General features: G+C 43.7%; 1 protein-coding gene across 5 annotated transcripts in view; it reads right to left on the minus strand.

The window, feature by feature from the left end:
• The window catches only part of LOC119169563 (cell adhesion molecule Dscam1-like), a 491,221-nt gene that overhangs the window by 220,721 nt on the left and 244,439 nt on the right, over window positions 1-26,061 (minus strand). For all 5 annotated transcript variants that reach the window (XR_012886621.1, XM_075876196.1, XM_075876190.1 and 2 more), the window contains exon 4: window positions 6,166-6,315. Coding sequence is in view for 4 of the 5 variants with exons in the window: in XM_075876196.1 (XP_075732311.1) it covers window positions 6,166-6,315 (150 nt within the window). In the remaining variant the exon portion in view is untranslated. The remainder of the gene's footprint in view (window positions 1-6,165; window positions 6,316-26,061) is intronic.

The raw sequence follows: 26,061 nt of genomic DNA on the forward strand, positions 1-26,061 counted from the left end.
CGCAGAGTCAGACCGAAGGAGAGATAGAACTGACAACGCCGGTCAAGCAAACAGCGCAAACAGAGTCACGCCGAGTCAAGCCAAGTGAAGCCAAAGCCAGGCAAGGCAGTGCAAACAACGAAGCGAACCACTAGGTTGAGACAAGAACATGTTCTCCACTTGAGCGCTGGAAAAAAGCAAACAGTGCGCCAAGTTCGGAGTTTCTCAACGTTGTGACTTCTTGCTATTGTCATCGAGGTAAAGCCGCCCAAGCATGCCACTCAGTTTTCGTATTTGTGCTTATTATTTTTTACGGCACAAAACAGAGCTAAATGCTACTGGCACAACATTCTGGCGCAAGCAGAACAGAATCCCCGCTCGGCGACTTCCCGGAGGTGCCTTTCTGTTTTGCTCCCTCGTCTTTGCACTGACATTTTCAATTTGGCGCAGTTCCCTCCGAAAGCTGCTTAAATATGCAGCCTCCGCATCACCCTCTATCGCACGCTATTTCTCGCTTCAAGGGAAGAGCGCTCGCTTGTTACACAACTTTCCTTTTTAAACAAAGAGCGAATCCCGGAAAAGCTAAATAAAGAGGTCCCCTATTTAACGACAACGTTTCCTTTTTTTTCTTCCCTGTAATATTCAGAAACGATTCCGCGTTTGTAGCTTCACTTTGTTCTGCTTACTTCTTTTTTCTCACCTTCGAGTAAAACGGCCTGATTGCTGACGTCCTCGCGTGGTAATTGTGCGTCATTATGAATTCGCATTTTAATTGTCACTTCCTTGTCGCTCGACGCAGACCATCGGTGCGCGCTCGGTGCCGTCACGCCTGCATTGAGCGCCCGGCGGCCGTGCATGCCAGGGAGTGGCTTTTATTTTAACGAGGCTCGCGCACCTCCACGTAACGACCTGGTGCACGCTCAGGGACCTGCCTCTGCGCGCGCAAAGCCCGCTAAGGCGCCTCATCCCAGCGTCGTGCGCGATTGTGACTAAGCGCACGTTCCTATGCGAAAAACGGTGCATTTCTTGCCATTCTACCTTTTATTTTTCAACGAGGTCCTTCTTCTTTTCTCCAGGCAAAACAGTTCGACAGAAAATTAATGGTAAATATTTTTTTAGTTTGTTTTGCTTTCTATTCGCGTTCTTTGCTTCCTTCCTGGTTAGGAGAAGTGGCCACTGAGGTTCGTTAAGTTTGCTCACTTCCGTTTATTACTGCCTCGCGCTCATTTGTGAACACGTAGTTTTAGTTTGTCGCATAGCGACAGTTATGGTTCACAAAAAAATATATACCTACCCTGATTATGAATACGAACATAGTGAAATAAACGTTCGATAAGTACAGCTCATTGAGAAAGTTTCTCCAGTGGGCATTTATTTTTTTAAACCATCTATTACATACCGACCGACCTCAAGCTGTTCATTAAAACGTCGCGCTTTAATTGTAACGTGGAAATATTCAGGCACAAATGCAACAGAACGAACAATAATGAGCACAGCACGAACGTAATGGAAGTGAAAATGATGTACCTGTCAAAATTTAGGAATTGTGCACGCTGTGCGTGATGAAAAGGGCCTTTCTAATTTTTTGCTCGTGCTGACGCTCTGCTTTTCATTTAAGGCGTTCTGGGCGCCGCCATAGTCCTCTCTGGGCTCTTGTTAGTGCACGTGATTCCCCAAGAAATGCACTTCCGAGGCTGTGACGTTGGCTTTCGTACCCTCGTGCAACAGCAAAGAAAGATGAAAATCCTCCTCCCGTAAAAAAAAAAAAAAAGTCCATAGGAGCTTTTACTGCGAAAGCTGCTATGAGATCACAACACGGGTCACGTGCGGCTTCATAGTTGTCTGCCGCTGCCACCGGTGTCCGTAACCACTACTTCACCAAACAAAAACAAAAAATAAGTAAATATATACACACTGCGAATGGAACCCGGGTCATCTGCATGCGTGCCAGCCTAGTATTCTACCACTCGTAGCCGGTACTTCGAACTTGTTTGCAAACTTGCCTTAAGCAGGCTTGATCTCAGGAAAGGGATCGCCTTGATATGAGTAATAAAGCGCTTTAAAACAGCAAAGAAAAAAAAGCAAGCATCACACAATGCAAGTTGCGCAACGAGTGGGTCGTCCAATGTTCCGACTCATTACATAAGCTTGTTTTTGATCACCTATTAACTGTGGTGCGTACCCACTTCAGGCATACTTCTTCATCGTCGCCAGCCCCTGCATAAAAAAGTATACAAAATTTCTTGCAAGTCTTTAGCGGATACCAAGCTTCTCCGAAGCATGACGAAGGATAACCGAGTGAATTCCAGCCTACAGCACGAACGTTATGATTATTATTGGTGCAGTGGGTACCCAGCAAGTATTCTTGTAGCAGTTACCCAAAAATTGTTTAGAAATGGTTTCGAAAGGCCGCTATTCCAGCTTTCGCTGTGACTGTGCTGTGCGTTCTGCCCAGGCCTGTGGGTTTTTATTTAATAACCACCTATTAATTTGGAACGAAAGGGTGTAGCTCTCGCATTACTATACCGGGAAGTTTAGCGAGAAAAAAAAAGAATTCACACATGCGAAAGGCACAACCAATTTCCGTCAAATTTTTGATACTGGGCTGACAGCAGAATTCACCGGTTTTTTTTCGGCATAGAGACTAAATTATCGCGTTCGCCAAAAGTGACGCGTGCCCCGGCTGTTTACCCGTTCTATGCCGCGCCTGTCGGTACCGTCGGCGAAAAATTCTAATTTGGATTCGACCCTACGTTTCCCCTCCGCGCGAGTGCCACTTCGGCGGGGCCCGTAGAGTCACCCTGCGTTTGACATTATGCAGGGAGCTTCGCTTCCGCGCCGTCAAGCGTCTTCAAAGCGTCGGTTCCACTACGGATAACTTGTCGCTCGCACTCGTTGAATAGACAGCCGCCGCTCTCGTGCGCTTGCCGCACGCGCGTCAAACTAAACCTCGCTGTTGCTTCCCGACGTTCGCGTATACAGGCGAGCGAACTAACCAACCGCAAACGGGAACGAGCGCTGCCCGCCTCGTTAACATGACAGCGAGCTTTGGGTTCTGTCTTCCTCTATCACGTTCCCTATAGCGCGTGCGTCTCTGTTTGGTCTTTTTTTTTTTTCGAATTGCCGTAGTTTTACACGTGCGGTGTTCGCTCTGCGGTGCGCTCTAAGTGGTAGATGGCTTCAACTCTGCTGTCTCATTTCCCTCTTTCGTTAAAATGTCAGTTTGGGGCTTCTCCCAGGTGCGCGCTTTCGATATTTTATTTCTGATTTGTAATAATGGATGTCCATGTTTCAGTGACAGTTGTAGTCAAGCGGCCCAACATTGTCTGGGGCTTCGCAATGCGGCAAAGTGTAAGAGAACACATGGATTTTAGAGAGCAACGTGTGCCAATGAATGTTAAATCTTTGAAAAAGGAGGTGAATGAAATATGTGTGTACAGGTGGCAGAAAGATCCGGCTTGCATGCTCCATGACTTCATTACGCGTGCACAGAAAGCATACAGTGTGTGTGTGTGTGTGTGTGTGTGTGTGTGTGTGTGTGTGTGTGTGTGTGTGTGTGTGTGTGTGTGCGTGTGTGTGTGTGAGAGAGAGTGAGTGTGTGTGTGTGAGAGAGCGAGTTAGTGAGTGAGTGAGTGAGTGAGTGAATGTGTGTGTGTGTGCGCGCGCGCGCGTGCTCCGGCCTGCATGCCTGCCTGCCCGCGCCTTTGAAAGCTGAGTAGGTTAGGTAACAATAATAGGCTGTGTTTTTTATTGATTTGTTTTATTGCAATTTAACGGTAAAAGAGATATTCATCATTTCCATGTCAATACGCAGGTTTTAATTTAGTGAACGAATTCAATGAACAAAAATTACACACCGTTACGACACTCCCAGATGCGAAATATGAGCGCCGCTAATATACTGTTTCTATTGGCTATTAAGGCAAAGAAATTGGTTGAGGCGTGTTCAGTCCACGTAAAATGAAATGCTCAGGGCTGAGCGCATGTCTCAGGCATTAGCAATGGTACAGTGGGCATCATAGAGTCGCAAACACTAACGACTGTGCACATCCGGTTAGGTAACATTGCTCGATCTCCTAACAGTGCAATATTTTCGCTCCTGATATTGCGCCATTATTTGAAATAAAAAAACCTAAAATTATACAGAAGCTAAATTTGTTTAGTTTATAGTGAGTATTTCAGCCCACTTTGCCGAAAACATGAAGGTTGTAGTACCCATGGTCCTGTGCAGCATTTGGTGCCTGTATACAGGTGCCGAAAGAAATGCAAGCAGTCGTACACGGGGGGGTGGGGGGGGGGGATTGCGGTTTTATTGTCAATGGATATGCTCAGATGAATGCGTTCATAGATGCGTTAAAGTGGTTTGAAACTCGCGTGCCACATTCATACATTAAACGGCGTCCTGCTGTCAAACCGGACCTGCCAGCCTGTCAATGGTCATGACTGGAACGAGCGCACTGTATCGTTGCTTGTGTTTGGGCCACGCGCTCTGCTGTCCGCATTTTGTTTGACACTGTTACAGTACGCACGTCCACTTATGAAGTGCTATTTTTAGTTAGTCTTCATTAGTTACTGAATATTGGGTTTAGTTCTTCTCTTTTGTTTTTTTTTTGTTGTTTTCATCATTATAAGTGCGGAGCAACTTTAAGGACCTGGCCTGTCACCTCCCCCCATCACTCGGCGTCAGGCTCAAAGCACTAAAATAGGTCTAAAGTAGGCGCCAGAAGGTAATTGCTACTAAATAAGGTCAAAAAGGAGGTGATATGGTGAACTCAATGACAAAAAGAAATAGGTCCGCAAATGAAGGTTTCTCTTACCGCCATGGACACAAAGTGAGCTTTGCTAAGACGGTACGATTGGAACGCCAACGTGTGCTTGTGCGTGAGCTGAAGTATTTGAACGGTTAATTTATCTCTCCAAGCCAGCGAAGAGATATCGAATCAAATAATAGTGAAGCGCCCAGCGCCAGTAGTTAGACGCAGATCTACGATAGCGAAAATCTGCGACGAAGCGCTAGCAAATGCGTGGTAACACCTCACTTCCGGAAGACTCGGACTCCACAACCAAAGAATTTCTTACAAAAATACCCGGAGGGAAACCTGGTGCCACCGTCTATGCGAGTTTCTTATGGGGCCTGGTTGGAGCGCTGGTAATAATGGTATATCTGTCTTTGAGGCTTGTGTTGGCTGGTATTGAGCGAAGCTTCGGCTCAAAAGTGCAAACGACTGTCCGAATAAATCTTCTGTAAAAAAAAAAACGTTTATAAGTGTATCTGATCTATGCGTATTATATTCTAAAATAAAAGTCCACTCAATTTCATGGCAAGAAGAGTGTCACGTGGCTGGAAGCGTGTGATTCAGAATGCCTAGGGCGAGGGCCAAGAAGAAACCGTGCTAAAATGAATGGGTTTCTAAGAGGTGTGGTCTACAAGATGTCGTAAGAAAGTCCGGAATCTTATCTAGTATCACACCTACTTTAATCAGTTTTGACTAATCTCCTCGTATTTGTGACTTAAGTAGCCTCCACGACGATAGCTCATTACCAACCTAACCAGTTATTTTTAGGTGGCAAGTTACAGTCAGTGCGAAATGAACCGGCTGATGGCTCAATAATCCATAAGCCACCGTACACACAGGTCTTAAAAAACATCGTCGGATTGATGTAACACCGCACGAACTGAAGGCTCGCATAAAACAGGGCTCGTATTATTTATTACGGTGAAATACATAGTTCGCTAACACGTTGAGCGTCTTTTTATGCTGAATATGGCTGCAAAAGAACACCTTCACTACGTTCCTTTCCTAAATCATTTTAAGTGGATTGACACGTCTCCACAAAAACGTCTTACACTAAATATGTCCAAAACGTTTCGGTCAATTACGAATTGAAACATATGGTTAGCGATGCTAGCTGATGAACGGGAAAATGATCTTACGAACATAAAAGTTCTGTTGATTCGGTTCCAGATTCCCAGATGTTAACAGAGGGCTACTTGTAATACATTGAGATCCTAATTTCATTTAACAGTTTCTCTCAATGACTCTCTCAATGACTCATTCCGTCTGAGGAAGACTGCGAATACTGCAAGCGAATGAAAGCCCTTTTCACCTGCTTTCTCTCGGCTTAACAAACTACCCGGCGAAATGTTCGAACGAGTGACGAGCAAGCACTGTCCGGATGCCTCACCTGTCAGTATGAGCTGCCCCACTGTCACGCTCTGCGACACGGCGCCGGTCAGGCGATGGCGTGTCTGGCAGCGGTAGGTGCGGAAGCCGTCCTGCTGGTCCGTCTCTCGGATGAGCAGTTCACCCGTCGGCAGCAAGGCGTACTTGGAGCCTGCAATGCATGGTGCCTGTGTTAGACACTGCATCTGTCAAACGCGCCGTGAAGCACGTCGTCATTGCACTGTGTATTTACGAGAGACTTCACCGTATTTATACATTCTCATTCAGGTCTCGCATAAGGTGCTAGATATAGCGAGAAAACCTGTTTTTTATCTTCTTTTCTGCATAAAGCCCCTATTTAATCCCACCTAGTTTAGAGTGTGTGTAAGATAATGAAAATGCAACATGCGATTAATTGATAAAGGGGGGGTGCGGGTGGATAAAAGTAATTACTCTCTGAGATTGAGAAAACTATGGCTGACGCCAGTAACATCGCGCCAAAGAATATACGATGTCCACCACTTGATAGGCTGTGCGAACACAGTGCCCAAAAAGCGTGAAACCACATTGAGAATTTTAAAATAAAAAATAAGATAGCTTCATCTAATCGTTCTAGCAATCAAAAGAACTTTAAAGCAGAAAAACACTTCCATCTAAAGGCGTCATGCTTGTTGTAAGAATACATGTTCACGTACCTTTTGGAAGCTTAACAAAGAAATGACAACAGAGTATCAATGTACTACACTTAGGGTTCTTTGTGCTCTTTTTTCATTGTCTATTTTTTCAAAGATCAAAATAATTGATGGCGTATGCAAAAATAAAGTGTATCAATGCTCATGTTACGCAGCATGCCACGTAGAATATGGTGTCGAAAATTAGTGAAACGTTTAGAAAGTAACTTTGTAAATAGCTTCAACTTTGCAAAATAGACGAGAGAGAGTGAGATATCTACCTTTTGCAAAAAAAGGCTATGATGTAATATTTATTTCCACGCAATCCAATGTCTAACACATAAGTCCTTGTTATGTTTGGTTTAAACAGTATACGTTAGTATTATTTGGATAAACGAGACTGGCCCACAATGCGTAACATATAACTTATTCATTATAGCAACGTACCTACAAAGCGAGAACTTTTCATTCCTTGCACAGCACAAGCAAACGTACTATAACATATGGAGAAGACACAACGCACAAGATCAGTTTTGTGAGCACTTCTTTTTTTCTTTTAGTGGGAAAGCAAATTTTCTCGTTCTCGTTCAGAATTTCGTTCAAATTTTTTGTTCAGAATCAGGAAGCAGAAGAGAGAAGTAATTGTATTTAACTGGTAGATTTCTTTACTTACGGTGCGTTAAACAGTCATTAGATGTGTTTTTTTTGTATACATTAAGCTGGTGGGCACTGCGTGTTTGTTTCGGTTAATGGAGCACGTGCACGTTTCACGGGACTCCTTCTGTTTCTTTATCATGAATTGAACATAATTCAATAAAAATGCGGTAATTATGTCATAACACTGAATCAGAATAGAGTGAAATAATCATTCTCGTGCAATACATGGCTGCCCTAACGTAATTTCAGTCATCTTGATCTGATATTTCTTTCTCAATACCTTTCTTCTCGTGCTTGCGCAACTTTTTCTTTAGTGATTCAAATGCCGGCACCTATTTTCAGAAAGCCTTTCGATTGACTAAACGATGCTTGAATGAAAGAAAAATTGAGGAAGTAAGTAATCAAGTATACGCATAATTACTCCTTCCCTTTGAAAGGTGATAAAGAATGGAGGCAAACATAGAAAACATGAACAATGACGCCGTCTATTATACTTCATTTCAATGTATACAGCAGTTAATTAGGATTAGCAGTATTTGGATGTAGTAAATAACAACGAAGCTAAATTCAGTTTCTTATGATGAATAAGTGCAAGAGGCAAAGGCGTATCACAAAAATTCACATTGTTTAACGTTTTAAGCGGGCTTTATTACATAACTGTAGTGTCCTACAGTAAGAGCACGCTCTACAGGACTTAACAGTACATAGGTGTGTTCACATATGCCAGCTATAAATAATGACGTCATCTACGAGAACAACTTTAATGACAATAGCTATGACGACAGCAACAGAAAACAAAAATTTCTAGGATATGTCCCCTTGAAGAGATCCACTGGTCAGTAACGTACTCAAAGACGGCATGTGAACCGCATAAACGGCAAAGCCGTTTGGTATCGAGAACGATATATATTTTCCCTATTTGTTTCATTTTAATGACGCACCGCTCCAAAAATACTGCTTCATTTTAAAAATTTTAAAAAGTGGTTTAATATAAAAGATGGTGGGGTTGCTGTTTGAATCAATCAAAAGGTTCAGCAGGTCTTAGGCTTTTATTACAATAAAAACCCTACTGAAACGTTCCGTATGCGATGTCCAATAATTCCGTATGTTTCCGTAAGAATCTTACGGAAATATATGAAAAATATATAGAAAACATATGTATTCTTTATGGAAACATGGAATTATTGGACTCGCATACGGAACGTTTCAGTAGGAAAGTCTCAATTTCGCTAATAGGGCGAAGCAATGATTGAGAGAGTGACGTATTCAAATGTTTTACGAAGCAAGGCTTGTATATTTAGGAGCAACATTGTTTTTAGTAAACATGTGCTTGCTACGCAACCAAGTATCCTTCGGCGCAGCCACAGTAGATGACCACAACAAGACTCGTGCGTAGTGACGGCGTTGATATACGAAGTGAGGCTGGCAGTCATCTCATTTAAATTATACCTCACGTAACTTTACAAAACGTTGGTGTAAGAGAACACGGGCCCTCCAGGTGCACTTTTGGCACCGTTTTTTTTTTTTTTTGTTGAGAGCAACGCGTAGAAGCTCCCGCCTGCTGTTAAGGCACGAGCCCCGCGCTGATCGTTGCCGTGAACCGTAAGTGCCCCCCCTCCCCCCCCCCACCTTGTTCGCTCACGGGATAAGCGCCCGTGCAGACAACCCCAGCCGGAAAGGCGTAGTTCGCTCCACAGAAATAGACGGCTAGCGCATCCTTCGCCGCATACATACATACATACATACATACATACATACATACATACATACATACATACATACATACATACATACATACATACATACATACATACATACATACATACATACATGCATACATACATACATACATACATACATACATACATACATACATACATACATACATACATACATACATACATACATACATACATACATACATACATACATACATACATACATACATACATACATACATACATACATACATACATACATACATATTCATATACGCGAATGACGGTGGTGGTGGCGGTGGCGGCAAAACCAGTCGACCACCCATATATTTGATATCGCAATAAAAAACCCGATGCTTTGTTGCATTTCTGTACGGCAAGGGAAGCCGTGTGCTTGTACCACAGTAACATACTTGTGCGGCCAGCCGACGACCTGCACGGGCGCGTACGCTCCACTGTGTGCCTCCTCGCTGATGAGCAGTGCCCCTGGCGACAGCCAACCACAGAGTTGCTGTGTCTACTTTAACGTAAAGCCCCAACCACACGTACGTGCTAGAACGCGTCAGCGCATCGCCTGCCCTCTTCCTATCCCCAATCTTTTCTTTCAAAAGACAGCTACGCAATGCCGTGTCTACAAGCCACGCGTTGGCGCATTCTAACGCGTACGTGCGTGCGGTTAGCACATGACTGCACAGTGTGTGTGCACCAGCATTCGTGCACAACAGCTGCTGTTGTTGTTACGAGTAAAGTCAAGAGCAGAAATTGGCTGCGCATGCTTGTCTTTTTTACAGACGATAGTCTTTCTTTGGGACCTTCGACGCAAAACCTTTGGTCTGTCTGTCTGTTCATTTGTCTGTTTGTCCGCCCTTAACGTGATTCGCGTACTTTAAACAGCATTAGCCGATATTCCGAACGGCCGACTCCATCCGCAGCACCCACCAATGTTGCTCAAGATTCAGCGTTCATACTTGTGCGATTGTCAAATAAAAAGCAATTATTGCGCTTATCTGAGGCACCTTAACAATACGTATATATTCTGCATGTCCGTCTTTTACTAGAAAGGGCATACACAAGTGATTCTAAGGACCGTAGCGTTTATCACGCTGCGCTGACCCTGCAACGCTTAAACGAAGAAGTGAGTGTTACCAACGCTTTGCTAAGACGACACAGTGCTGGCACCTACCCGTCGCCTTGCGTTCTACACCTTATCACCTCTGAGACGGGCGCGCACGCCTGTCTCAGGACCACGTGCTTTGTTTTCCGAAAAAAAAACTTCCAGATGGCGCTCATGTCTCACGTGTGACGTGACTTGATGCGCTCGTTCACCTCCGCTGCATGATCGAGGCATTATAACGCAGCGCCTCCTGAATATCATTCACCGGTTTTCTTGCACAGAACATCAAATAAATGTTTTGTTCACTCTCTCCACACGCAGGACTATCATCTTTCGATGACATTTCCAGATTACATGCAGATACGGGGCCAATTGTTTTCTTCACTTGCTCGAAGATGTTCCCACGCGTACATAAGAAGACATCGTTTCGTAATGGTGCGTTTCGCAGCAAGGTTATCAGGCTCCTTCATTGGACTTCGTCCATGAACACCTAACCCTTTCAGACTTAATGTCGTTTTAGCAAACACATTTTCTTTATTCCGTTATGGAGGCGTCCATTCTGTTTTGAAAGTGGGTGCCGGAAAATTCGAATTTTAAGAAAAGAAACTTACGATCATGGACTACCACAGACAGGGAACTGCCATCAGGAGCCATAAATCGCCGCCTCGGTACGCACGTCTAAAAGCCTTTCATACATGCGAAATGCGCTAGGCCACATTAAGAGATTTAGATAAGTATCTCGCGGATGGCGGCCGTTTGTTATGTGGCCGCGTCCAGAATGAGAAAGGGGGAGGGGGAGGGGCTTCAGTGCGAAGTTTAGCGAAACATCGATGCATTTTTGCGTCTTTTAGGATTCCACCTCACCAGGCTGTCGTTCGCCGTAGGTCATCCCGGCTGCCAAATGTACTCTGGAGAAGTCGCCTTTACTTTCGGGCCTGGCTCTTCAATTCATTAATAATGTCGGGCCGAAAGAAAGGAATCCACAACGAGCTCTCGACTTGCGATAAAATAGAAAACGAGAGACCAACCCTGAAAAATGTGGTCTTTTGCTTTTTTTTAATTTTTTCCAGAGTAGGCCAAAAGAAACTATTCCAAAGGAAAATAAAAAGCTTCACAGCCTGTTTCTGACGTCAGTTCGTCATTAATCTTTTCTTTTGTGTACTTTCTGCTTATTCAATGACTGCGAAACTTTCAAACAACACTGCTTTTTCGATTTAACCTCCTCATGCAAGAGAACGAAATTATGTATGAAATATTTATGAATCCCAACTACGAGGGAAGGTATGTGCTTCTTTTTTTTTCTTCGGCTCTTTTCTTCGCTACTTTTTTTTCCTGCGCAAAACGAGGTCCCGGATAAGATCTTACTTAGAGTTCAGGTAAGCAGAAGCACTGAATATTCGGACGAATTTTACTGCTGTCATAAATCGAGCGTGATAACGAATCGAGGACCATTCCTCTAAGCGCAAAGAAATCACTGGAACGCTCCAGTGATTTGCAAACAAAAAAGAAAAAAAGATAGAAATTAGCTCTCGCGAAGGTGGTTGTTCTCTGTGTCATTAATACTTGAAAATTTAAGCACCGCCTCCAGGAAAGGTCCGTATTACATTTTTATTCACTGAACTATGATCGGAGTCGGATTAATGGCGCTACTACCATCTAAAGTTTAGTAATTACTTTCTGACAGCACTGCCTTTCGAACTCCGTTTCTGTACTTTCTTTCGTCATTTCATGCACTGCCGCACTCTTTGGTAGCTTAACTGCGTGAGTAGGTATTTATTAACGCATAAAAAATGTCATGGCAGCTTTCGTATTGCGGTTGTTGTAATCTCAGTTGCGGCGTCACGCGCTCTTCTACTCAGTTAGGCAGAGAAAAAGAGCACGTTGATCAAATGCGAACAGACACTGACAAAATGAGACGTACAAATTATATTGGGGAAGGCAATACTAAACAACAAAAAAGACCCGCCCGTAGAAATGTAAAGGCAACATGACCTTTGCATATAGCTGTCCGGTAAGATTAGCTGATTTCCGCATATAGCAGAGAAACGAGGATGAGTCTTGTTTGGTGCAGTTGCATCTCGCACATTTGAGCGTACGAAAAAAAAATAGAAAAATGGCGCACTTTCCACAATGTCACGCAAGGCAGGGTTACGGTGGAGCTGGTGGTATAGAAGCAGAACAGGAAAAAGAGGACAAAGAGAGCACGTGCTGGTTCATGAAGACCTCCACAGTGGGTATGCACCGTGAGCAATACGTGATCAATAACAAGTTTTTTTTGACGCCACGTGGCAAGATATATTTGTTTTATTGTGCTATATGTGGCTGTCTCCTTTTTTTTTGGTAGTATACGTGGTATTTTAGCAAGTTATTTTATATCTCTTTTTCTCTCTGTATTTCTTTATCTCTTTTTGCATTTTTCTCTAATTATTCTTTTTCTTCACATTATTTTTCTCTTTCATACTACTCCTATGCTATACTCTACAACGCTATGATCCGCTCTGCCAATATGCCTGGACAGCCGAGTAGCTAGGACGCTCGAATTCATAGCAGTTCGAACCTCGCCTAAGCCAAAATTATTTTCGTTGAGAAATTTTCTCTTTCTTTTTCTGCCTCACTTTCTTCGTCTATGTGCTCGTGCTCTTACCTATCTAGTTATCGCATTACTTGCCGGTCAAATGAGCCCACGTCTTTGGTAGTGGCACTGAAGAAGAGGACGAAAACTGTAAGTGCAGGTTTATGATGATGATACTTTTCTATCTACGACACACGGGCAACGTCGACCTTACTATTTCCACTGCTAAACTTTTTTTCCATACCTTATGCCTGCGAAAACCATTCAGGAGTGTCACGGTGTGGCGTTTGTACAACCTTTGCGAAAGTTTCGTTTTCATGTCTATTCCACTTCTTTTTGTTCAAGACTATAGTCCGCTCACGAGGCCTTAGTTACGCTAAGTGCATTCAGCAAATCTATCTACCACACGGACCAATATGATCCATGTCGATCATTTTCTGCATTATGCCGTTACACCAATACAACACGGAAAGAGCAGGCACAAGTGTGCCCAAATGCGGGCGTTCATTTGTTCTATTTTTTGTAATTCATTTAGGTTGCACTATCTTATTCATTTCTTTTCACGCGTTAGTGAATACAGAGGTATTCAATACTGCATGCACTCCACCAAAAGCAGAAAGTTATGCTACAATTAAATTGCACATATCCAATGTTACTGATGTAGGAAAAACAATTAAAGTATCCATTGAAACAAAAAGAAATGATCATTCTCTCCCAAGTGACAAGAGAACACGTTGTTCAGTGTTTTTCAAGTACACCATTCAGACTGTACTATATACAGGGATTGATAAAAAAATGGAAGAAAAGCTTTACTTCAGCTTTTTCTACAAAGTGACACTAACATATACGGACCGACTTTGAACCCTGAAACCAGTCGTTCACGCCCGTAAATAAGGTTAAAGCAATAAGCCAAGACGGAAGCTAGACAGAGCTCATGGGACAGCGACCGATGATTTCCCCCCAACTCCACACTGCAAACCCGTTCACTCCAGCACTGGAGACTCGGCAGTTCGCAACTGGCGTATCGACTTGGTGCTTTCTATCTTTAGGGCAGTATTTCTGTCTGGCGATGCAGCGCACCTATAGGTAGCCTTGTCTGAGTGCGCCCATTCCCGGAGTTTTCCATAACCGTGAACCGGAAAAGAAGCACCAGGAAGCAATAAAGGCTGGAGAGGGACGGCCACATTGGAGAGCACTCATAAACAAGTGTCTGGGAGCGGCCAGCAGACACTAGGTGTCACATCGTCACCCGAATTTCCTCGTAAATTGGGGTCCCAAACGCTCCGAACGGCCATCTTTAATGGACGCCTGAGACGGTTCCTTTATGGCGCCTTCAGGGAAACTTGTCCTCCACAGGACGTCTTTGGGAGGTCGCCCTTTCTTCCGCTATGCTTCAAGCGCCCACTGAGGGAAGCACGGAACAGGAGGAGGCGAGTAAGACGACGGAATGTCAGGCCCTTAGGGGTTGCTTCCATGAACGTCAAATTTTATGGACCAGCATCTCTTGCTCGCCATATATATAACTCGCACCGTCACCTTCTTTGTAGCTCCTTTTCTTTCCCACTTTATTTATTCGGTTCTTGCTTTCAAAGGGCAACTGTTTTAAACGTTTTCTTTGTTTTCTAGGAATATGGGACGCCCATTGAAGGCCACCGGATATGGTAGGTTGCTTCGCTATTAGTGTGAAAACAAAATTGCGAATACATGTAGGTAGTACTCGCTTTTGCTTGTCCGGTCCGTCAGTGCTCCCGAGATATGTGTCGCTGAACAATAGCTAACACTCGTTGTGTGCACGTTCAACACTCTTTCTCTGTAAACACTTAACAATCCTAACCTCTTTTTTTTTGAGCGCGCCGATCAGCCTGAGTTACAGCTTTAGTTTATTTTTGCCTTACCAAACGCTGTTGCGTCGAATAAATTTCCATTTACGTGCCGCGCAAAATGATGAGCTAAGAAATAGTGTATCGCGGAAAATAGCGCACGGAACTACTACCATTCTAAGTATGTGCCTTTGCACAGGTAAACAGTTGCGTCATTTATTATTTATGCCCTTTCACTGAGATCTCTAAAATTCTCTGAAGAAAGGCGCCACATTATAACTGAACGAGCGTTTGCAAATATTCACGGAACATCCGCCTGTGCTTGACCATTGTCACGACGATAGTCCTGGTATTATACCAATATCTGTTGGGAGTGGCGAGACGCGGAGGAGTTAGCATGTTCGCGGAAGTTTGCGTAAACGAACCACCAAGTTCTTCGTTAACACTGATTCTCAGAGGTTTGAAACTTTGAACGAAGACACAAAAGAAAAAAATCACAGAACCTACGCACGTGGGAATCGACGTTATGCGAAGCATTCGGAGGGAAGGTGCCCTAGTTGCAGTTTTTTTTATTGAGCGACACGTCATGAAATGACGCTAAGTATATGTAAAAATGTTGCACGCACAGACATATGTTGAAGAGTTGCAGATGTTTATATAACCAGTTCTTTGCACTTGCACAACAATGCCAACAGGGACATGCGTATTAGCAACAGCAGAAGCTGATATGAAGCGCTGATGCTCGCAAAGATGCAGGCCCTTGAAACTGCTGCATAAATCAAATTCAGCGCATGCCACCTAATCACAATTGACGTTAACCTGACGCAACGGCTGTATCAAATGAGTGCATATGTATACTTATAAAAAATAGGTAAGCAACACTGCAACCACTATCAACATTTCACGAAGATTAGCGTCTATTTGAATAGTAGAGACCTGGCGTAGCTCTGCGGTAGAATGTTTGACTGCTGCGAAGATTGCTTGGGTTCTATTTTTGCTGGGACCCTGAAATTCATTATTTGCATTCATCGGGGGGTTAATGCTGCCTATGTCAGGTTTTTTTCTTAACACTGACCTTTATTCTATACCACCGCCAGGTCGACGCTACCGATGTCGGGTATTTCTTGAAGCTTGCGCTTTAAAATTGCCCATGAGTGTCCTCGTCATTCCTGGGTACATACTAAGTGTCAATCACCTGTGGCACATACCGACATACCAGCGGCACATACCCACCCGTGGGTATGTGCCGCTGTCTGACGGGAAGTGTTTGACGACGTACGCGACTAGATTGTGAGATTATTCATGCCTGGACCAGCGCATCGTGTTCGTCAAACCATCTTACCCTCCCATGCTACTTCTGGTTCACGCCAAGTTAAGGGGGTGACCACAAACGTAAGCGGCTATATATATATATATATATATATATACGCTCAAAGTCATTGAAGTTCGCTAAGAAATGCTTCGCATTTAAAAATATTACTTGAGAAACTATCCAGTGACAGAAAACATGATTGGTTCCATAGATTCTGCTAAATAATATTGGTCACATGGACTCACAGGTATCCAATTTTCCCTACCACACAAGAGGTAGGCGTCATATGAAACGCTTTCTCCATTTTTGAGCAACATTAGGGGGCATAAAGCACACCACGCACTTTATTTCGGTGAAATAAACAAATATTACTTGACTGACACAAAGGAAAGCTCATACTGTGGATGACAGCCGTGGAAGGCAATGAATTATACCACCGCTTTCTGAGGGAAGAAAAGCAACCGTCTCCACCTTCTCTTTCTTCTTTCATCTGCAACTCAGTGCTCCCATAGAAAGATCTTAATTCACGTCTTCACAAATCTCAGGCTGTCAAATGACTTCTGCTCAGTGTCATTTTTTTTTTCAGTACAAACTCTGTGATTGCGTCGAAAGTTCCGGAGTTCTTTAGCATGGCTTTCAAAGGTTAGGCGTCGTTTAAAATCAATTCTCGCTACCAGGTCTCCTTTGTCTTCTCGCGTCTGCTGAAAAACTGTTGAACTTAAACATTCTAGTAAAAGTAGCAGCCAATAGAGATCATGAACGATAGGGCGAGAAGCAGGCGTTGCCGCCTTCTCCAGCTGTCGCTCTGACGTGCCAAGTCGTCAAATGACCTTCGCAGCAGAGAGTCGCGCAAGAAAGCAGCACGATCGCGGTCTCCTTCTCCCCCTTTCCCGATACCCCGTTCCGTGACCGCAGAGAGCGACCGGCGACGTATGTCGATCGCTTTTCATAGTTCATCTAAACAACGCTGACAGCTCGCGACGTCCCCCCGTTCCGTCTCACTTTCCGTCATCTGCCACTGATGCAAGCACTCCCCCCCTCCTGTCCTTTCAGACTTCTTCCGGCTTTTCAGCCCAACTCTGTTCTCTCTCCCTCCACCCTTCTTTCCTTCATTCCGGATCTCCCGAGATCTCAGAAGACAAGAGAGAAACAATGGGGAATGACACTCAGAGACAAAAGGAACTGAAAAAACGTAAGTGAGGCGACTGTCAGCCGAGAAAGATTTTCCTTCTTCCCCTCCTCCGTTCATACGTCCTACAACTGCCTGATACAAGAAACCCGAGTGACAGCGGAGACAAATCGGAACGGAAAGCGAAACCGAGATCCGGAGGAAATGAAAGCTAGCAAGAAAAAAATTGGCTGGCGAGAGGAAAGCCAATGAGTCTCAATCGGAACGTATCGGTGACACATTGCCGATGCTTCACCTAGGCACTTACACTTTTGTTTGATTCCGTATACCTAAACTAGTCCATAGTATTCTTATTCCTTTTTTCTTCTTGTTCTAGGTTTCGTGGCACTCAAAGCTGTTTTTCCCCCAAAACTCTGGAATCGGTATTTGGCTGCGGCACCGCCACGTATACTAGTTCTGTCTCACCTCCAGCTTCTTTTGTTGCTATAATAGAAATTCCATTGAGTAAACTAAAATTCAATCAATGCCAGCTGGTATATGTAATAATGCGTCTCGACGATCTTCAGTGTATCCGTTTCTCTGTCTGTATGGGTTGTCTTCTTGGCCTCACTAAGAATGACGTTGGCACGATAAGTCCCTACGTTTTCCCGAAAGGTTTTAATTGTGACGTACATCAACTAATCATGTTTGATTTATAAAACTCACTTATAGACCTTCAAACTTGAAGGGCTGATTTAGAAAAAAATTACAAATGATTTCTTGATGCCTCCCAGCCGAAACAATGATGTCCGATGATTATATTTAAGAAAAAAACACATGTTATGGGAGATGACACAACCGTCTTGTCATGTATTTCAAGAGGTTTTGAGAGATCACATAAATTCGTAGAGCGATAAACAAAACAGTGTCGCGCCTTGAATGCTCTAATTTACTGTATGAGTTTATTTCGGCAAAATCATGAACGACCAGCGGGCTCTAAAACATTTGCAGAAAACACGCAATGGAAATTACTTCCCTGGTGTAGCGTAATAGAATCGTGCACTAATAACACTTCAGTTTTCAATACGCACTGTATACATGATGAATTGTTCGATACTTTTATTGAATTTTTTCTCTCGTCTATACGAAATCACTGTTTTCTGACGGGGAAAGAGGGGGTGGTGGTGTACTTATTAAGCTGCCATCTACATTTTTCTTGCTCTCAATGCTAGCTACAGAATAGTACAGCCATAGCAGAAAACTTTTATTACAAGAGACAATATCGGGGCCAGAGGCCATCAGTGTCAATTTCACTGATCTTCACAGATGTGGCTGTTTGGAGTCAGAAGAGACCTGTTTGGCACAATGTGCGCGACTGCCAGCATTGTGCGTGAGTGTGTCCATGTAAAATCTTTTTTTTCCCTCCTTTTGTATCTGCCATTCAGTTACGCGTCCAGCCTAGAAAGCTCAGATTTGTTAACCTGCCCTCCCAGAGCTTATCAGTTATACCTTTGCAACTATTCCTCAATGACATACTCTAATTTGATATCTTTTTATAATGTTTTATTTTGGTGAATGAACTATATCTGTATTTTATTGTATCTGAAAAAAAATCACGATAAACTTCATCTGCTCATTTCGCATTACTCTGTGTCAACGTGTTAAAAGATACTTTTTCCACCTCTTTTTCTTCTTATGTATGTTTTATTAGTTCTTATTTACCAGTTTGTTATTTCTTTTCGCTCATTCTTTCACATTTGTTTTTTTTAATTTGCTGGGCGTTTTACAAAACGTATAGTTTCATGTTTTTTCTATTCTGTTTTAATTGTACATGCGTTGATCTGCTGTTATGCTTCTTTTTATAATTCACTATTAGCCACTATTTTACTGTGTTGCAAAACTATGTGCGTACTTTTTTTCATTTCATCCTGTACAATGTTAAGTATTTACTATGTGTCATAATTTCTTCTTCGAATGCCCCCCTTACTCAATGCCTTTAACAAGGCCTGTATACACACCTCAAAAATAATTAATAAATGAAAGTCATCCAACCTAAAGATCCACATCGTTTATAATATCCTCCCCTCATTAAAGAACAACAAATCGCATATATCATCTCTTAAATTTACTTTCCTTTTTTCACATTACTCGTGAAGCCGGTGTCGTTATTCCTGTCAAAAATTTCAAGAATATCACTTCACCCAGCATGGCTGAAGTAACAACCATTACATATAGCGGTGCGTTGTTGAGCCGTGGTCAATATAGCTTATTTACAACTTGAGCCCTCCACTTTCTCGCGTCACGAAAGGTAAAATAACGACGCCAGTTTGTAAAACATGACCGCAGGGGGTTGGAGGGCGAAATTTATGAAGAAAATGGATGCAACCTAACAAAATGCCTAATGCACGGGAACACTGCGATTAAGAACACCTTTTCGGATGCAGAGAAAGACTAGCTCCGCATTTTTATTTGGTTTTTTTTTCATAGAAAAGAAATATCGGTTTCTTTCTGGATGAATATATTGGTTGCGATAACATTGTTCGAATTAAAAATGTCAAGGATGTCAGAAAACCTAACAGATGAATCAGCTCTCCTTAATTATGGAGCTCAAAAGGGACTCAACGTTGCACCAGTTTCCGTTCCGTGTAATACCTCGAGTAGCGGTACTCCTACTTTGTGAATGCATCGACAGAGCACATAAAAACGAAGCAAAGGAACACGCCCACGTGGAGCCCTACAAGCTCATAGTAATTAAATTTTGGAGGCACGCTTCAGCCTTCGAGTGCCTTATCCGTACCAGCTCGCAGAAAATTAAAGCGCACCACAAGAAAGAACGAACGAATGCAGCACGCAAGACTGAAAGGCGTGATGCAACCACATCTTTCTTTTCTTTTTTTCTTGGTCATTGAAAACAATTTTCTATCGCGTTCAATACACGTGTAATGCGAAATATTCTTTTGAAAAAGCAAAAGAAATTTCAGTGCGAAAGTCCCATTGCAGCAAAGTTTAAACATTTTGAAATAATTTTTTCTAACCTCGAACAACAAGCCGCAACCGAAAAAGTTACGTTTCTGTCGCCACACCAACCTTACATCTGGTGTTTTTTTGCCAATTTTTTTCCCTTTGTTACATCGCAAACTACGTTACCTAAGCCATGCATTAAGTGAGTGAGTCATTTGGGCATTTATTTATAAACACCACGCAATTTCGCTTCCCACTCACAAAGCCTTTGTTACACATTTACCTCTATAGGCGAAGAATTTTTTTCCGTTCGAATTCTCGCAGTTTGTCTTACTTTTTGTCCAGTCCAATTCTGAAAACGTGCATTAGCCTGATTAAGTTCGTCACTCTTCCGGTCTCACTCCCCCACTTTTACTCTGAACATATACTTTTTGTTATCTATTTCGGAGCCATCCAGCGGGCTCCGTCTCTCCCTTTACTCGAAATGTTTGCCCTCCCATCGCGTCCCATACGAGAGCGGCGGTCCTTACACTGGCCGCTGTGCTTTGTTCACCCTGCCTGCAGTTGGAGCCCCTTTTGAGCACTTGTTCTGCACCGTAACGTGGCGCCCTGAAGCGTTTTATACGATGATATCTGCCGCAAACAGAAGTATTGCGTCTTCTTTCTTTTTCTACTTCTCGAAAACTGTTTGACATCAACGCGCACGATCACAAACGCAAATACGCGCAGGTTTTATACCCAAACGCAAGCGTGCGCCACGCACGTACACTTTTTTCGGCAAGTGCCACTACACGAGTCTTTGCAGATTACATCCATGTCATGCACTAAACTGCCGCTGACGCTGCCTTAAAGAAAGAGTGAATAAAGGTATTCTATACCAACGTGACGCGTGTATTCATGGCACCGTGCCATTTATGAAATCTCCTAGGCAGGTAAACTAAATTTGAACCCATGCTTGTCTTAAAGAGACCACAAACCAAAGTTTAGGTTAGTTTTATCGAGATCGTGTCTCTTAACGCAAAACAAAGATTTTCTGCCAAAGTGTTCAACCTTCCACGCAGTGTTTGTATCGGAAGAAAGTCAGAGTATTGTTAAAATTTCTCTTGTTCTTTACGCCTGAGTGTCCTGGAACAGAGAGCTTACATTCACTGAAGGCAACTCTGTCACTGCAATCGTTCAGCCACCATGAGAAGAATGCGTAGTACATGTACCAGCCTGATCTTTCATGCTTTCAGCTTTAAACGCACTTGTGTACTTGTTTATTTTTGTGTTTTGTCGTTTGCTTCAGTTAAAAAAATGTATGTTGTATACTTACTGATTTTAATTGAATTGCTTACCATAAACAGGTTAAGGCAATGAAGGGCAGCCGCGAAACATTTGCGAAAATTTATCTTGTGACAATGTAGCTTCACGGCACACGGAGTCTAGCAGAGCCGTAAGAACGAAGCTTGGAGTCATCCGTGTAGTATCCATCAATACCATGCTGGATGAAGCGCCATGCGTTTCAACTTCCATATACATTAGCGCCACTGTTTTTTCTAGTGTAGTATTAGGAAAATTTATGGCTTACAACAAAAAAAATGATTGTTTCGGGCGCATTCTCTTCCCTCAATATATTTTGAACGCTCTTGTTTTATGCTTTGGCCACATTCCTGCATAATTTCTTTGCAACTTTTCCTACTATTAGCGTAAGATAGCACGCAAAAAGCTTCTCTTTCCCCTAGACTAAAGCAATTAATGCACATGTTTAGGGAATCACTGATGTTCAACGCCATGCCTTGAGAGACTGCAAGGGTTTCCATTTCTTTACGGTAAAATTTGTTGACGTCACACTTTTGCTATTAGATAGTACAGCCGCTATATTAAATCGTATTGAGCCTAATACGACAGAAAAAAATCATAACATGATTGGAATGACTTCATTCGCATAAAGGTTACTAAGGTAAATCAAAAGCAAGCGTATGTGGGCGTGTGTGTTTGTTCCGAGCTTGCATGTGTTCGTGTGTGTGTGTGTGTGCGTGCGTGTAACTAACATAGGAGCCCATTAAAACATATAAAATTGCCTAAAATGTATTGCAAACAGATGCTAAACGACTGCTGGCACCATAAATTCCTTCAGTACTTTCACAAATTACTCACGTACAGTAATAAGAAGTTCGTGTGGCCACCATACAGGTGCCTGTTTACCACTGGGGGAAAATTTTTCATTGTGGTGAAATTGAGATAATTGGTCACATCGTCGACAACCAGCATGATTTCGTTTCATAGATAAAGAATTATATTTTTATTTCGATGTTGAAAGTCAACAAAAAATTAACATCTTCCCAATGAGAACCCTGATGGTATGCGAAGCAGCAGCGTTGCGCACGGACGCGATTGATGTTTCTGAGTCGCGCCTCGGCGGAATCGTTGGTCTCCCGCTGCCGTCACTTGCGTTCCGCTTCTGTGGCTCCCGTCTCGTCGGTGTTGCCGGCCCAACGTCACCATTCGCGAACGTGACCGGCTCTGCTAACCCTCGTAATGGCAGCGACAGCCAGGTGAGGCCAAATCTCTTTGGCGCATATCTCAGCGGGCGAAGGAGTTTTGCTTTCCGACGTCCTCTTTATCGCAGATAAACGAGCCGAAAGAGTGTTCACTCGATGTTCGCTTGAACGATACGAGTGGTGGAGAAGGTGAAGCGAGAGAGAGAGGTGACACGCGGCGAGTGCATGGCAGGCAAGAGAGAAAGTGATGTCACTGCGCACTATGAGGGTAGGGATGACCTACTTCACCGCCCCAACACCTGCGGCGAGGGGAGTGTGGTGCGACTCGTTAGCACCCAGATACGTACTACAGACAGTGTTACACAAGTTACTCGAAGAGCTGCTTGGCATATAAATGACCCCTAGCATGAATCAGCACTGATGTGGTTATGTCTACTCGCAGGACAAGACATCCCCGCACGTGGACTAATTTTGCTGAAAAATGACCATGTATCATTTTAGATTGCATTCCACGCTCTTAGGCAGCTTTACGTGGCGCTAAAAGAATATTTTGCTTTTTCTTTGACCCGTTCGAAGAAGCACCTGGTGGCGCTGTCGGTGGTGTGATTGCTTGCCTGCATGCTTTCCTGCAAACGGCTGAGAAACGCAAGCACTGCGTCTGCCGCTACTCATAAGAACAACAAAAAATGTCAACGTGTTTTAAACACCCACTAAGGTGTTGTTTTAATATTAAGTAATACTTGATCAAGCCTGCAAACAAGCATATGCAGTTTCAGCTTCGGACATTTACCGGCATACAATCGTCATCGCTTCCACCGACCAGTCTTGTGGGCATTTTTCCCATTGATGGAAGGAGACCGAACGCAGATAAAAAAATGCTGCTTAAAGAATTTCTACACGCTTTCTAGAAAAACCGTTGCAAGGCTGGACACTTTAGATAGTGTATTTTTTATTCCGACAAAACGCATATAGGCGAGGGATTATGGTATAAAGTCCCTTTAACACCGCTTTTTACGTGAACTGGAACGTGCAAACCCTAGCTGTCTACGTAAAGAAAACACCAGGCTCAATTCAATTGCTTTCAGTTTAGCATCTTTATATTCATGAGAACTTTACGACATGTCATGAATGACTTCCCGTTCGCTTTATTGATTGATTCGTGGGGTTTACCGTCCCAAAACCACCTTATGATTATGAGAGACGCCGTAGTGGAGGGCTCCGGAAATTTTGATCACCTGGGGTTCTTTAACGTGCACCCAAATCTGAGTACACGGGCCTACAACATTTCCGCCTCCATCGGAAATGCAGCCGCCACAGCCGGGATTCGAACCCGCGACCTGCGGGTCAGCAGCCGAGTACCTTAGCCACTAGACCACCATGGCGGGGCCCCCCCCGTTCGCTTTAAATCAGTTGGTACTGCGCTGTCTTCATTACCTTCAATTAGCGTGTGACATAAACTAAAATGTGTATACTTGCAGTCTTGTGCCCCTCCAATTAGTCGCTAGGGAAGTTCGCACAGTGTATCGATGGTAGACAGTACTGTGACGCCGCACTGCAATACATACCTGTTATAATGTACTACGTAATTTCCATAACTGCCGTCATGCATTTTGAGGCAGACATACCCAGTCACACGTCATCTGTGTCTTTTCCGTAGTTATAGATTTTTTTTTTCAGATGACTAAACTCGTCCTATTTCTCGGTGTTGCTTCGCAACCCTTATAACGCACAAACTCCAAGAATTCGTCAGTTGATGTCTTTCTCAAAGAACGCGTTGTTTATCCCAAATGCAAAAAAAAAGGTAAAGGGGAAAGAGCAAGAGAAAATGGTATGCGAGTCACTGACAGCATAAGTGTTTTCTCGTTTTTGATTGTATCTTCAACATATATGCATTCCACTTTCCGGCCGCAGCAAACAACACTCTCGTTTATGAGGCCTATCCCAGAGACGGGCTTCTTCTCAGTCCGTTGTTTCTTACTTGCGCGTGTATTCACCGTTATTAGCACTCTATACCGCTGCGTTGAGCATTCCCCATGTCCCTCTCTCATTCCCGCTCATTCTCCTCCATTCTCTTTCCCTCTTCAAGCCATCGCAGGCCGGTGTCGGAGCCGACGCCGGGCGCTGTCAACGTTCTCTGCGTATCTTCCGCGAGCGGGGCCCCTTTTGTCCCGCCGTTCTCGATATTCATTCTCCCCCTCCTCCACTCCTGTCCTCTTCTTTCGCGGCAACCTTCGGGTTCCACGCATTGTTGCGAGAACCACCACATTCCCGCGCCGACGACGCCGGCAGCGGGGCATGAGGGCCGTCCGTATCTCGGCAGCCCGTCCAGCGAGTACCACTCGCATTAGCCGCGTTCCATTGTTTCTCTCGCTCGGAGACAGCAAAGCTGGTTCGCACATGCAGAGGCCTGAATGGGGACTCCCTCCTCGCATCCTCTTCAACCCCACGCCCTTTCTCGCACTCCCTCTTTTCTCTTACACGACACCACGGGGCAACGACACCACGTGCTGACCGACCGAACGCCCTCTCGTCTGCCCTGCAATGAAGCAACGACTGTTGAAGCCGAAGTTCATACCGGAAGGAGGGGAACTGTACCTGAGTGGCTCTGTGCCACTGCTACAGGCACCGCCTGCATTCCTCACGGACAGCGTTGCTCTTTGCAACTTGAACATTTACTCGGGCATCTTTAGGCGCTGTTGATAGCTATATAACCGATAAAACTTGTTGCTGGGCGAACTAATGAACACCTGCTGGCATCTTCGTTTCAGATCCAAAATGATAAACAGGCGAGAGACGAGAAAACAAGGTGCTGTCATCCTTTTGTATGTCACGTGTTTGTCTTTACATCGCAAAAAACGACGATGTCGTGCAAATTACTTATGTTTGCACCACCGAAAATATGAAGAGTACAAGATACCTGTGTTTCTCTCTCTGGGCATGTTCGTAGTACATGATGAATATAAGATCCACGCTACAGGTATCGATTGGCGAAGCTAACACACACAGCGATGGCTTTCGACAACATTTATTAACGAAGCAATGCATGCATACATGCGTATGTGCGGAATACAGGCATGCGTAGAAAATGGTGCAGTTATCAATCGCTTCGAGGGCTGTACATCAACCAAAAATTCCGTCACGTATTGACTGAGCAAAGCAGCCAGTAATAACTCAAAATTGATTACTATACACTACGTTATGTTTTCCGCTAATAGTGTAACTAAAGGGAAACTTACACTCAAGCTTTCAAACTTCTGATTAGCTTCAGTGATTACTCGCGTTTAGTGTGAACGGCACATCCTTAATACCTCCCAGTCTTAGAGCACACACATTAATTACTGCTCTTTTTAATAACTCAAAGTTATATTTTTACTCCGTTATTGCTCAATCAACACGTGACAACAATTTTTAATAATGTATAGGCGTCGATGCGGTTGATTACTGTACTTTCTTCTGCGCATGCCTATATAACAAAAAGTATATAGTATGTAAATCGCTTCGC

This window comes from Rhipicephalus microplus, chromosome 2, assembly GCF_043290135.1.
Source record: "Rhipicephalus microplus isolate Deutch F79 chromosome 2, USDA_Rmic, whole genome shotgun sequence".
Classification (NCBI taxonomy): Eukaryota; Metazoa; Arthropoda; class Arachnida; order Ixodida; family Ixodidae; genus Rhipicephalus; species Rhipicephalus microplus.